We start from the raw sequence: 13,309 nt of genomic DNA, 5'->3' as shown, positions 1-13,309 counted from the left end.
CTCTATCCCATTTTATTCTCAACTTTATACCCAAACTGCCCTTGATAATTTTCATGAAATGATTGTAATGCCCTCCTCCAAAAATTAAATCTATTTATTTATGAATTCATGTTCAAAACTTTTTTTCAATTGGAAAGTAATTTTGAAAGAATTTATTTTTTTTATTTTAAATTTATTAATTATTTTAAAAAATAAAAAATATATATTATTTTAATATATTTATAAATAAAAAAATACCTCATAAAACAAACATCATAACATTTTCATACCATCTATTAATATTTTTAAAATGAAAATAATTTTAAAAAAAATCTAAAACTAGAAACAGAAAAGGCAGTGTCAAACTGCCTTTCACGCTTGATGATGATGACGATGACGTACAGGCAGAGTAATTAATGCGAGAAGTCAAGAGTCAAAATAGTGAGGGAGGGGACAAAGAAGCAATTTTGACTTTGGGTGAGGGTGACGGGCACGGCATCTTCCAATTTCTTTATTTGCGAAATTTCGTCCTTCGCCTGATCCTCGTCGTATATTCGGCTTTAGATTTTTGTATAAACAGATCAACGGTGGTCGATGGGGCATCAAGCCCAGTCACGGCCCATCATCTCAAGTTCAGTTTGAAAGATCAAGGCCAGCAATATAAAAAATACAAACAAAAATATTAACAATTACTAGGATTGTTCAGGATTGTACTAATAATTATAGTTTTAAATATTTTTTATTTTAAAATAAATTAAAATAATATTTTTTTATATTTAAAATTAATATATTAAAATAATAAAAAATTAGTAAGAATAAAATGAATTTTGAGAAAATATGATTTTAACTGCGTTCTCAAATAATTTAAAAAAAAACTAAATGTATTAATTCAAAAAAATTATGATTTTAAATATAAATTAAGTTAAATTATTTTTTAAAATTAAATACATAAAATTTATTTAACTTGACCAAGATTTTAGTAATTCAATATCCTATAAAAAAATATAATAATTTTTATAAAAATAATTTATTTAATACTAATCTAATAATATATATATTTTTTAAAATGAAAATAATTTTAAAAAAATATATCTAAAACTAGAAACAGAAAAGGCTGTGTCAAACTGCCTTTCACGCTTGATGATGATGATGATGATGATGTACTGCCAGAAGTCAAGAGTCAAAATAGTGAGGGGGGGGGACAAAGGAGCAATTTTGACTTTGGGTGAGGGTGACGGGCACGGCATCTTCCAGTTTCTTTATTTGCGAAATTTCCTCCTTCGCCTGATTCTCATCGTATATTCGTCTTAGATTTTTGTATCAACGGTGATCGATGGGGCATCAAGCCCAGTCACGGCCCATCATCTCAAGTTCAGTTTGAAAGATCAAGGCCAGCAATATAAAAAATACAAACAAAAATATTAACAATTACTAGGATTGTTCAGGATTGTACTAATAATTATAGTTTTAAATATTTTTTATTTAAAAATAAATTAAAATATAAAAAATTAATAAAAATAAAATAAATTTTTAAAAAATACGATTTCAACAACGTTCTCATACAGTTTCAAAAATAATTGGATGGATTAATTCAAAAACTTTATGATTTTAAATATAAATTGAGTTAATTTATTTTTTAAAATTAAATATATAAAATTTATTTAACTTGATCAAGATTTTAGTAATTCAATATCCTATAAAAAAATATAATAATTTTAATAAAAATAATTTAATTTACTTGATACTGATCTAATTATATATGATTTTACATAATGGTGTGTGTGTGTGTGTATATATATATATATATATTAATTTTGGGATCTGATTTGACAACCATACTTAAAATACAAGTTTAGAAGCTTTCCATGAATATAAATGTTAGTTCATGATCTTAAACATGGGATCCAATAATAAAAAGTGCTAATCAAATGGCTTGTGTGTATTATTTTTTTAATTAATAACTATCATTATTCTTCCATGAAGTTTTTCAATACACATCCAGTATTATAATGCTTCCTCTCTTATACTTAATTTTTGCACTTAATTTCATCAAAAGTGCTAAAGCTAACTTCTTTTAGTTTAAATGAGCTGGTTATCTTTGGCCAAATTTAATTTATTTAATTTAATTATTTAGTTCGGTGGATCTTAAACAAGTCTAATTACTATTTAGAATGATTCATTAACCAGAACTGTAGACGAATTCAAGTTTTCAAAACCTTCTAATGACATAAAACACACACGACAAGGGAAGGAAAATGTTAATTAAAACATCAATTTAAAGTACCAACTACATGTCATCATTCCTGATATCTCTTCATCCACGGAATTTCCTCACAATAAAGGGGGAATAGAAAATTAAATTTATTATTATTTCTATTGTTGGTGGGCAAATAATATTATGCATTATCAATTATCCAGACAATATTAAATTCAAATAAGTTTATTTGTTAGATTCTAAATTAATTTTTTAAAAATTATAAATTTAAAAATCACTAAAAAATTACATAATATTAATTTTAGAATTCGTAAAATTAGTTAAAATATATATAAACTAGTTCTAATGTCTATGTTAATTAAAAAAAAACAAGGCATCATTGTTTGAGCAATTTCTCTCCTTAAAAAAAAATAAAGATTTCAATTAAAATCCATACCCTTATAATTTTATTAATGTCACAATTAGAAATTCAATATATCTACTATCATATTAATATTCTATATGTCATTCTGATGAAATTGATGATGTATTTATCATCACTACAATGTTGCCATACCAAATATATAATTACATATAGAATAAAATATGAATAAATTATAAAATTATTTTTTTATAAAAAAATTATTTAATAACTTCCTATAAACAAAACAATGTTGTCTTGTAATGACTAATGCATGACATAAGAGTTTTTGTAAAAAATAACACTATTAATTAGCAAATTTTTTATAAATTTAATGTGTGCATGATGAAATTTGCTAATATTTTATTGATATAATACATGCATTATATAAAAATATAAATAATATAAATAAAAAAAGAAACATCATTATAATATATGAATAGAATTGGTAAAATAATTTTAATTTTAATTTAGATTGCGTTTCATAAAAAAAATAAAAGAGAAGTAATCCAATAAAATACGGTAAGAAGCTCGAGTTGACTTGCAATATTGTTAATTTGGTAAAAACTCATTAGTTTTTTTTTAATAATTAAAACAACATTATTATAATTATTTTTTTAATTTTTTAATTTTTTATCCGGTCGATACGTGATGTAAGAAGAAAGGAAAAGAAGAAGGGAAGAGGGAAGGAAGAGGGAAGAAAAGGAAAGTTCTTTGCGTCACCAAACTGCAATTTGTTCGATACCTTCCTTTCTTCGTGTTTTTTTTTTTAATTTAATTTTCCGATATATTTTCTTTCCAAATGGGACCCGCATGTTAAGACTTTTATTCCACGCCAAGAACCCCACCATAATTGAAAAGGTCAAGGATCCTCTACCTTCTTCCCCAACAAATTCAATCGCACCTGATCCTTCCACGTCATCGATGGACTGCCTTGATTGCTACATCACCATCATGGACGGCCAAGATGGACCCATTTTTCTTCTTGGGCACTCCAATCCTACCTATCCTCTCCACATCGTATCTCCCCCTTTCCGCATTCTGTCCAGACAAAACCCTTCTGCTCCGTCAACATAGATCAAGGATCATGTTCTTGATGGGTAACATCTTCTCCATCGCCGCCAATCTGGCTGACTTATTTTGATCTTTTGATACCACGGTACTTTCGGTTTTTTTTTTTTTGTTAAATTTTTTAAAAAATTATTTATTTAGTAAAAAAATTATTTATTTTTATTTTAAATATTGAGTTTATAAAAATTAAATTAATGTGTTTTTTTATCTATAAAAATCTATTTATTTTACATAAAGAATATATCTCGTAATAATTTTAATTAAATATTTATTTTTTAAAATCTATTTAAAAATAAAAATAAATAAAAATATTTTTTCTTAAAATTATTTTTTAAAATCATAACTTTATAAATTACCACAATATCAAATACATATTATATACTTAGAGATAATATATTAAAATAATATTTTTTTATTTTTTAAAATTTATTTTTTTATATTGACACATCAAAACAGTCTACAAACATTAAAAATTTAATTTTTAATAATTTATTTTTTAAAATTTAGGCAAATTAAGTTTTGACCACACTATTAAACATCTTAATTATATTTAAGAAATAACTATTAAAATAATTATATATTTTTTTTATCAATGGTTCTATTTGTTATAATTTTTTTTAATGTTCTAGATTTCTCATATTGTGTGATAACATTAAAACAACTTGACTTTCAGATCCATCCTGTTGACACATCAGGTGGCTGGATTAAAATAGCTTTCATAGCAAGTTTTGATAAATTTATTTGAGTATAAATTGGATAAAAGCCAACAACTTCCACCCAACTCCATCTAAATAAAAGGTAATTGATGTGGAAATAACAATTAATTAATATTGTTGTTGAGAATAGTTACATTAATTAAAATTATATTTTTTAATTATGATATTAATTAAAAAAATATGATATTTAATATATATTATGATCTTAAATCGTGACAAATAAAAATATATTATTTTATCAAAAAAAAATTGCCATCTTAATTCATTTATTTTTTAAAATTTATATGCTAATTACATCGAGTTTCGGCAATATTGTCATGTTGATTACCGTGGTGAATGCTTTTTAATTTTTTTTTAATATAATTATAATTATTTTTAATTTTTTTTATTTATAAATATATTAAAATAATATTTTTTATTTATAAATTATTATATTAAAATAAAAAAAACATATAAAAATATTAATTTAAAATAAAAAAAAATTAATTTTTTTAAATATTTTTAAAACACACAAAATAAATAAAGTTAATCTCGTTCAATAATAAGAAAGACGCCACCCTTCCCAAGATCTAGTGGCGGGGATGTTAAGACTCCATGAGTGTTGTAGCACGTTTTTTAAGAGAGGATGGTGGGGGAGTGCTATCGTGCTCCACCTACTCCTTAGCACATAGGGTTTGACCAGACAAAATTGTTATGCTTTTTGAAGACGATGATGATGATGATGATGATGATGATGATGATGATGATGATGATGATGATGATGATGATGATGATGATGATGATGATGATGGCGGCGGCCTTGGTGACATCTTCTCAAGCTTATCCCTTCGTTCTGCCCATTTTGTTAGCCATCCCGACTGTTTCATCCATGTTTTTTTTTCTTCTTTCCTTTCCGAAGTAGGTGCTTGGGATTTTTACAACTAACTTGAAAATATTTCACCAAATTCATAAATTTTCTCGACATTTTAGATCAGATATCACAATATACTCGGATATTATAATGCCCAATCCAAAACATTGAAAAAATCCATGTACTTTTCAGCATTGGATGCAAGGTTTCCAAATTAGATGTAAAAATAGTAAGCACTCATTTGCAAGAGAACAGTTGAATTCGGCTTCGACCACAAGAACAAGAAAAGAAACCCTTGGCGGGGATATTAACACTCCTATGAGTGTTAATGTTGCTAGAGAGATATGCAGCAAACTAGGAAAATAACGAGGACAATCGGCCGACACGATTGCCCGGTTCTAAACCATTGTTGTCCATCACATGCCTTTGAACCATGCAGCATGGGATGAACTTCAACTGTCCTGATCTGGGCAAAAATGTAGACGTGAATGCCCCAGAATTACTCCAGCATAGTATTCTAACTTTTGACCCTCTCCACAAGAATGCTGCTATTAACAATTGATAGAGTGCTAAGAACTCCAGCAAAAATGATGAAACAATAATCCATCCAGTTGACATATCTACACCTCATGTGCATTACAGATCCAAGTTGCACACATGTAGTAGCATATACACCCGGTCCATGTGTCAGTCACAACCTAAATTAGCACTTCACCATGTTATAAGTCAAAGCAAGTTGACATTTCTAAAGAAATTTAATAAGATGGCTAATCTACTTGCAGAGGATACACAAATGATATTTGAAGTCCAATTCTTCAACTTCTTCTGCTCTGTGATTGATATGGAAACAGGTCACACAGGAAACCAAATCTCAAGGTTGGTTATATGGGAGATCTGTCTATACCACCACCTCAAGCAATATTTTTCCCCTTTCTCAAATCGCTTTCATATATGCTAAGAATATATGGCAAGATGACCTAGCTTTAACAACTCAATAGAATTGATATGACAATTGCTTTAGTCAATCTAATAATAAAAATCACTGAAAAAAGGAAGAACAGGATGCCATGACAAAATTTACCATGGGTAAATGCTCTCCCAAGTGAGACCATTTGAACGTCTGACCAACGGGGACTGACTAACAGGGACAATACTTAATAAGATTTTGCAAAAATTGCAACTTCTTCTGCTGGGCTGCCAGTCATCAAGCATGTTTTAATCCCTTGAGGCTGTTCAAAGGGGAAACACCTAATTGTTGCCCCTGTTTCTTCTTTTACTCTTTGTTCATCCGCATCACTACAGTCAATAATTACAACAATATTAGACATGCATGCATGTCTAACAGTATGCTACTTATGCACAGTGCTTCTTTATCCACTACTAGCAAAAGGATAACAAAATAATACCTAGCTGACCACGGACCCCTTGCCCATTTACCAAGGGTTATTGCTGCTTTGAGTTCATCATATGAGCTCACGTCCACAATGTTACTGCAAGAGAACGTCAGAATAATATCAGATGGTTTTGTGAGTACAGGAATCTAATGGACTTCAAAAACAGTTGGCTTTCAATATTGGAATCAGTACAAAACAACACAAGAAAAAAAAAAGCCCAATTGACTTGAACTCATGTGAGGGACACTATCAGGATTCCAGAACAATAATGCCATGCACAATGATAAAGTAACTATATTTCTAGATCTAGAGATTTGACCAGAGCACCTGAAGCTATTAAGATCAAGCATATAAACTCCCACTTCCATATCTTTGGCAGTTTCCATCATTTGGTTAATTATAAAAAAAAGAAAACCTGTGGCCTTAGTAGAACAATCCCCCCATCCTTGCTACTTATTTTCACTTCCTATTAATCATGCTGGCATTCTTTTTCTTTCTGACAGGATGGTCTGTCTTGAAGATTATGCCTCACATGCTTGAAAATGTCTACTTATTTTCACATTATTTGACAACCTGTTTTTCTCATCAGAAGACCTATGGGTGCCGTCACTGCCTTGATATCAAAGCAAAGTCCATGAAGAAAAGGACATGAACAGTGAGCAAGGCATTAATATTAGCATTTTTTTATTGTGGTGGGGGTGCCAGGTTCATTGTTTATAAGCAAATTCTGTCACCAAGAGATAACCTGCATGTAAGTAATTGTGCAATAATGTCATAACATTATGCTATAATTCTGAAAAGTAATAATAGATGACTATGTTGAAAAGCAGAGCTCACACATAATTAATAACTAAGCCTCCACTGCACATAAATGTTAGAGCAAGAGAATGCACCTATCCCGAAATGATGTTGCCCTTCCCAGAAGAGATGACTGGATCTCATCCAACTTGTCCTTGACATAAGCTTCTAAAATTGAAGGCTCCATGGATATTCCAAACACTTTTCCTTGCTTTCCAGGAATGTCTCTCCTAGATATGACCACACTTGCACTTGAAACATCTCGAGGACCAATTTCAATCCTCAGAGGGACTCCCTATTAAAACCAAGGTATTATATAGAATTACATGAAAAGATAAGGGTGCTGTTCCACACATTTCAAAGGGTCTCTTTTTATGATCAAAGATGTTTGAAACTATTTTTCTTAAAAAAAAAATGAGGATCAGGTCCAACATATTGCACAAGTCCTACAATGGCATGCGCCTGTCACCAGGCACAAGAAGACATGGCCAATTCAGATTTTTTTTGACAGATTACCATAAGCTTTAATGATTGAGACTCATTTGATTACCTTTCATGCAAGTCATAACTAATTATGGGTATAAATCATTAATTACTGATCACTTTTCTTCTTTTGTTCACCTACTTAAAACAAAAATAAGGACAGACCTTCATCTCCCAGAAATTGAACTTCCATCCCGGGGTTCTCTGATCTGTGTCATCGAGCTTAACTTTGATACCAGCAGATTGCAAGACTTTTTTTACAGAAGATGCTGCATTGAGTACTCCAGTTTTTTCATCCTCTTTTTTCCAGATTGGCACAATCACCACCTGGAAGGATGCAGCGGAGATATGAAGAATAAATTGAAATGATAGTATAAATCAGAAAACAAGTTGTCTGTTATCTATTTAATGAGAAAATGGCAACTCGGAAACTCAAACTTTACTTTCATACAGGCACTTGTCAGAAGACATAAACCAAATAATTATGCATAGATTGTCCAGATGAAAGATTTTTCTCCGATAGACAGAACATTGTTTGTCTAAGTACCTGAACACAGCAACCACACCACTGGGCTGTGCTGATATATTACAACCATAAAAGAGAGCAACAACAAACTTAACAGAATGAGACATCTCTACCTCTTAGATCAAGTACATAAAATTGAAAGATTCCAGACAAGTAACAGAGTACCTTTGATTCAAATGCATATAAATTGACAACAATAACAAAAACATACACACTAACTTAAGAAATCAATAATAGTAATACACAATTACCTGTATTGGTGCAATTTTTGGGGGTAGCATTAGACCAGAATCATCTCCATGGGTCATAATAATACCACCAATAAAGCGGGTGCTGACAGCCCATGATGTCTGCCACACATGTTGCCTCTCTCCATTTTCATCCATAAACTGTAAAGGGACATAATTTCAGTTAAGATAGTGGAGATAATTACCTGGAGGCTTAAGAAGAAAACATGAAAAAATATTGAAGAAAAAAAATGAAATAGCCAACAACAAAGAACTGAAAATCAACAAAGTCCAGTATTCAATAATATCTATGATAGAACAGCAGGACAAAGCTGTCTAGACAGTCACCCAAAAAAAATGAACTACACTTCAGTTGGTTAAACAAAGGAAAATTCCCAACCACTCAACCATGCATCCAAATGCAGATAGTCAAAGAATAAGCAGGAGTGCAGGGCATTAGATTTATTGGTAGCAAGGTGAGCATAAAAGAGTGACCAACCTTTAGTGATGTTTATGTATACTTCTTGAAGACAATTGGCATAGCAGGTAAACAACCTAAACAATCACACCTATGGTAAGAGTGCAAAATGCTGGACCATATGAGGTGATCATTGTTGTGCTGCCCCTGAGTTTAGCTAAGACACTTGCCAGAGATGCTCATGAAGTCTAAAACTCAGAAATCACCAACTGCCCACTTCATATAGGAGCATGCAATGGATGTTATATTTTAATGTGTGACAGAATAAGCATGGATGCATGCAAAAGTCTTGGTGCCTTAAAGCAAGTCTTGATAACAAGCAAGAACATAAAAGTCTTTGAGAGCTCGTGCTACTCATGTACAAAAACTTGTACACATGTTAAGTAGCATGTGTCCAACCAAGTATCCAAATAATCAAGCTTCATGATACCTCTATAAGACATTATATTATGTAACAAAGAAGCTATGTCGAAATAAATTCCCAGGTTATCATATCAACTCTCCATTCATCTTCCTCCTCTTTGTTTGTTTAATGCATATCACCAACATTTAACGCAGTTGAATTACCATAAACAAAACAAGGAGGCCATTGTGCATAATGGTATCTTAGTGATAAACATAATCCATGTAAGGGTAACAAGGAGGAGAGCATGGGACAAAATGATAACACTAAAGAGATCGTAACATATACGAACTTAGGAATTCTTATTAGAAAAAAAAAAAAAGCTTGTTTGCTCCAGAGACAATGCCTCCTTATATAGGTGTTAGAAGGCTTGGCTATTTGGATGCTCAACGGGGCATGTCTTACCTAAAATGAGTACAGGTTTTAGTGCATGACACCTCAAAGACACTCACCTTCTTGCATGTTATCAGGGCACTCTTCAAGACATCTAGACAATTGCATGCACAACACCCACACACCTGCATGCATTCATGCTTCTGGCACACTACAGTACAATACATTGCACATGTATTACAGAGGTTCCTTTTCTCCCTCGTCAAGAAAGAGCACTGCCAAGCATAGGCATATGTTGCGGAACCTGATCAAATGATATATCAACTCTAGGAAAAGTCAGAAAGTTTGGCTTAGAGCTTAGTCACTTTATGGTTGGACAAAACATCCCCTGGACATAGACATACAACTAGTTGTGTTGGAATTGGGTATTCGGGTAACCAAATTCACCATTTGGATAAAAGAACGTTTTGTCGCAGAGAAAAAAAATAATGAAAAGGGGAGAAAACACCAAACTGAACCCCAAATATTCTTTTCATAATACTTTTGAAACTGAACAGAAATGAATTTCCTTAATAAATTGGATCACATTTTTTGTTGGTTAAAAAAAGGACAGGGCCAAACCAGTCACCTATCCATCCAAATGCACATTGCAGAGATAACAGGATAGTAGATTTACTGGTACTAACATAAGCATGAAATAGTTACCAGCATTCAGTGATATTTATGCCAACTTCTTGAGCAAAATGACGAGGCTGCAAAGCAGTTTAAACCACCATGCCTAGGGTAAGACTACAAAGTGGAGGAACCTATAAGGTGATCAGGAACTCAGGACAGTGCTGCCACTGAGTTAAGCTATTGTAGGTTCTTGTACAGTTTGAAGGTCAGGTGTGGCCATCTGAACAACTTCATACAGGGAATGATGTTTAAGGCACAGATTTTGTGAGAACAATAAAAATGACCCTTAACCCAAATGATAAGTTAGGCATTATATATTTTACATAGATGAATTACAAAAAGAGCAGCAAGGGTACGTTCATCCAGTCTAATTGCTTATAGATACCAAAATGCACACTGGCCATGTTGTACTGTTTCTAAACCAAACCAAAGTGAATTTCCAAGGTAATCTAAACAAGTTTAAATAAAATCTTGAGTTTCCAACATTTGTTTATCCCCTTTCCCATAGTTGTGCTTTGACAAAAAGCATGCATGTGATGGTCATGCAAGCCACCAGGGGAATCTATTTTCAGTAGATTCATTCACAGAAATGAACTGATAATTCACTAAAAAGGATTCAATGAAAGATTTCCAATATTAAACTGTTGGGTTTTCTATGTATTCACGTGGTATCTTGTAAGAAATGGAGCAACAAAACACTCAGCTGGTAGCAACTCGCAGAAAGTCTACAAAATATTCTCATCTATTAACTTCTGAGTAAAATACCTGGGTTCCAAAAGCCCGAGAAAAGTTTTGCCCAAGGTTGTGGCTAGTTCCAGCTTGTAATGCCTTCCGATCACCCATCATAGCCTCTATTGTATATGTCCTATCAGCACCAGCAAAAGTTTCTGCTTTTGATTTTCTACCTGCAATAACAGGTATTGCAGCTTGCTCAAAAGCAAATTTTGTATAGACGTCAATCATCTGCAATGCCTGCAATTCAGCAGCAAAAACCCATTTAACACAAATGTCAGTGTGAATAAGATGCGAAGAATCCTACAGCTCTTTAAGATGCAAACCTCCTTTTCTGCCTCCTCTGGATTTGCATGAGCTGTGTGACCCTCCTGCCACAGAAATTCAAGAGTCCTCACAAAAGGCTTTGTGCGCATCTCCCATCTTGTGACATTTGCCCACTGAAACGGGAAAAAAATACTAAGATGAAGAAATGAAAAAAGAAAAAAAGAGGAACAGTTGTACATAACAAACCCTCCATGGCTGGAAACTATTTGCAATGGGTAACCGAACTTTTACCTGGTTTACCATGAGAGGAAGATCACGATAACTATGAATCCACTGAGTAAACATGTGATTCACTATGGTTTCACTAGTGGGTCGAACCTGCCACAACCTCAACAAGTGCAACAATCAAAGCCAAAACTCAGGTCATGTTTTTTTCATGAAAATGAAGCAACATAAATTTTTCATCAACCATTAATTTTCCACGACTAAACAAAATCAAATGTTACCACAAGTTTTTCTTCAAGTTCCTTTCCTCCCCCAATAGTTACAAGAGCCAATTCTGGACTGAACCCCTCAACATGACTAGCTTCTTTCTCAATAAAGGAGAATGGTATAAACTGCAGCACACATTACCGATAATGACAAACTGAAACAAAAACCCCATCCACAGAAAACACATACAGTTGCAATAGTAAAAACAAACCATGCTACTACAGCGTGGCTGGATTCGTCACATTAAAACACTGTACACAAACTCTTTTGTATGCAAAACAAACCAAATTAATCACATAATTCAAATTCAACATCATTCACAAACAAACTCAAATGATACAATACTCGGCTTAAAATGTCCATGACCGCAAAATATATGCTTTTAAGATTTGATTTTAAAAATTCATATTAAAGCATACTGTTTTGCTACATTTCTAATGAAACAAAAAATACAAATGGATCCTGATATTCATTATCATGATAACTTGTTTATATTACCTTGATCACCTTGTGTCATAAAACCTCAACACTAACCTAAACATGTTCAAAAGGAGGACAAATCTAACTACAGTACTTCATTAACTCAAAGTGACCTGAACAAACCAAACCCACATATCATAACACTTCACTCAACTCAATCACAGCCCTACATTTGTAGCATTCAACAGTCCGATAAAGAGAAAAAGCTTCCGCAAAACAAACCTGAGGAAAGTACATGTTACTATGTCCAGTCTCCTTAAACTTCACATTCAAATAATCCTGTACACTCAAAAGAAACACAAAAAGTTCAGAAATTTCAACATCCAATTGAAAAAAAAAAGATCAAAACTTTCCTCCTTCAATCAAAAAGTTTGAATTTTAGAGGACCTGAATGGCTTCCCAGATGGCATAACCGTAGGAACGAATGACCATGGTGCCACGAACTGGACCATAATCGGCAAGTTCAGCATTAGCAATGATGTCAACATACCAAGCATTGAAGTCTTGGGACCGAGGAGTGATTACTTTTTGGTCTTGGTTAGTTTGTTTCTTGGGGTTTTCGGTTGTGGATGCTGATGTGGTTTGGGAGGAGAAGGCTGTGGTTAGTGGTGGAGGTAAGGAGAGATTGTGGTGGTGGTGGGGACGGCGGAGTAAGGGAGGAGGGCGGCGGAGGTAGGGAGAGGAGAAGAGTGAGGTTAGTGAGGGGAGTCGAAGAGATGATACCATTTGTGTGGGTTTTTTGAGGGGGTTTAGGAGTGTGGTTATGGAGATCTTGTCATTGAAGGAGATG

General features: G+C 32.5%; 1 protein-coding gene across 2 annotated transcripts; it reads right to left on the bottom strand.

The window, feature by feature from the left end:
* Positions 1–6,017: 6,017 nt before the first annotated feature.
* OVA6 (Class II aaRS and biotin synthetases superfamily protein) lies at positions 6,018–13,309 on the bottom strand. Of its 2 annotated transcripts, none has more exons than XM_011040064.1 (11): positions 12,907–13,309; positions 12,742–12,798; positions 12,054–12,164; positions 11,848–11,925; positions 11,607–11,720; positions 11,314–11,520; positions 8,684–8,821; positions 8,072–8,233; positions 7,519–7,718; positions 6,638–6,721; positions 6,018–6,527 (listed from the first exon to the last, which is right to left on the bottom strand). In XM_011040064.1, the coding sequence occupies exons 1-11, from the start codon at positions 13,243–13,245 to the stop codon at positions 6,386–6,388; spliced, it is 1,632 nt and encodes a 543-aa protein (XP_011038366.1). In that variant the 5' UTR covers positions 13,246–13,309; the 3' UTR covers positions 6,018–6,385. The 2 variants fall into 2 exon arrangements, with proteins under 2 accessions (XP_011038366.1, XP_011038365.1); XM_011040063.1 differs by having other exon boundaries at positions 11,839–11,925; positions 12,907–13,308.

The sequence above is a fragment of the Populus euphratica genome, unplaced genomic scaffold, assembly GCF_000495115.2.
Source record: "Populus euphratica unplaced genomic scaffold, PopEup_1.0 scaffold72.1, whole genome shotgun sequence".
Classification (NCBI taxonomy): domain Eukaryota; kingdom Viridiplantae; phylum Streptophyta; class Magnoliopsida; order Malpighiales; family Salicaceae; genus Populus; species Populus euphratica.
Note: the sequence above shows the minus strand (reverse complement) of the source record. Positions and strands in the feature narration are given on the sequence as shown.

What these genes read in the sequence shown, in the direction of transcription:
- OVA6 (XM_011040063.1), bottom strand. Translation starts at nt 13,245, where the DNA reads ATGGTATCATCTCTTCGACTCCCCTCACTAACCTCACTCTTCTCCTCT. An exon ending in CAGAGGAGGCAGAAAAGGAG is followed by an intron (nt 11,521 to 11,606) that starts GTTTGCATCTTA and finishes GCTGAATTGCAG; the next exon opens with GCATTGCAGATGATTGACGT. An exon ending in TCAATTTCTGGGAGATGAAG is followed by an intron (nt 7,719 to 8,071) that starts GTCTGTCCTTAT and finishes TGGTTTTAATAG; the next exon opens with GGAGTCCCTCTGAGGATTGA.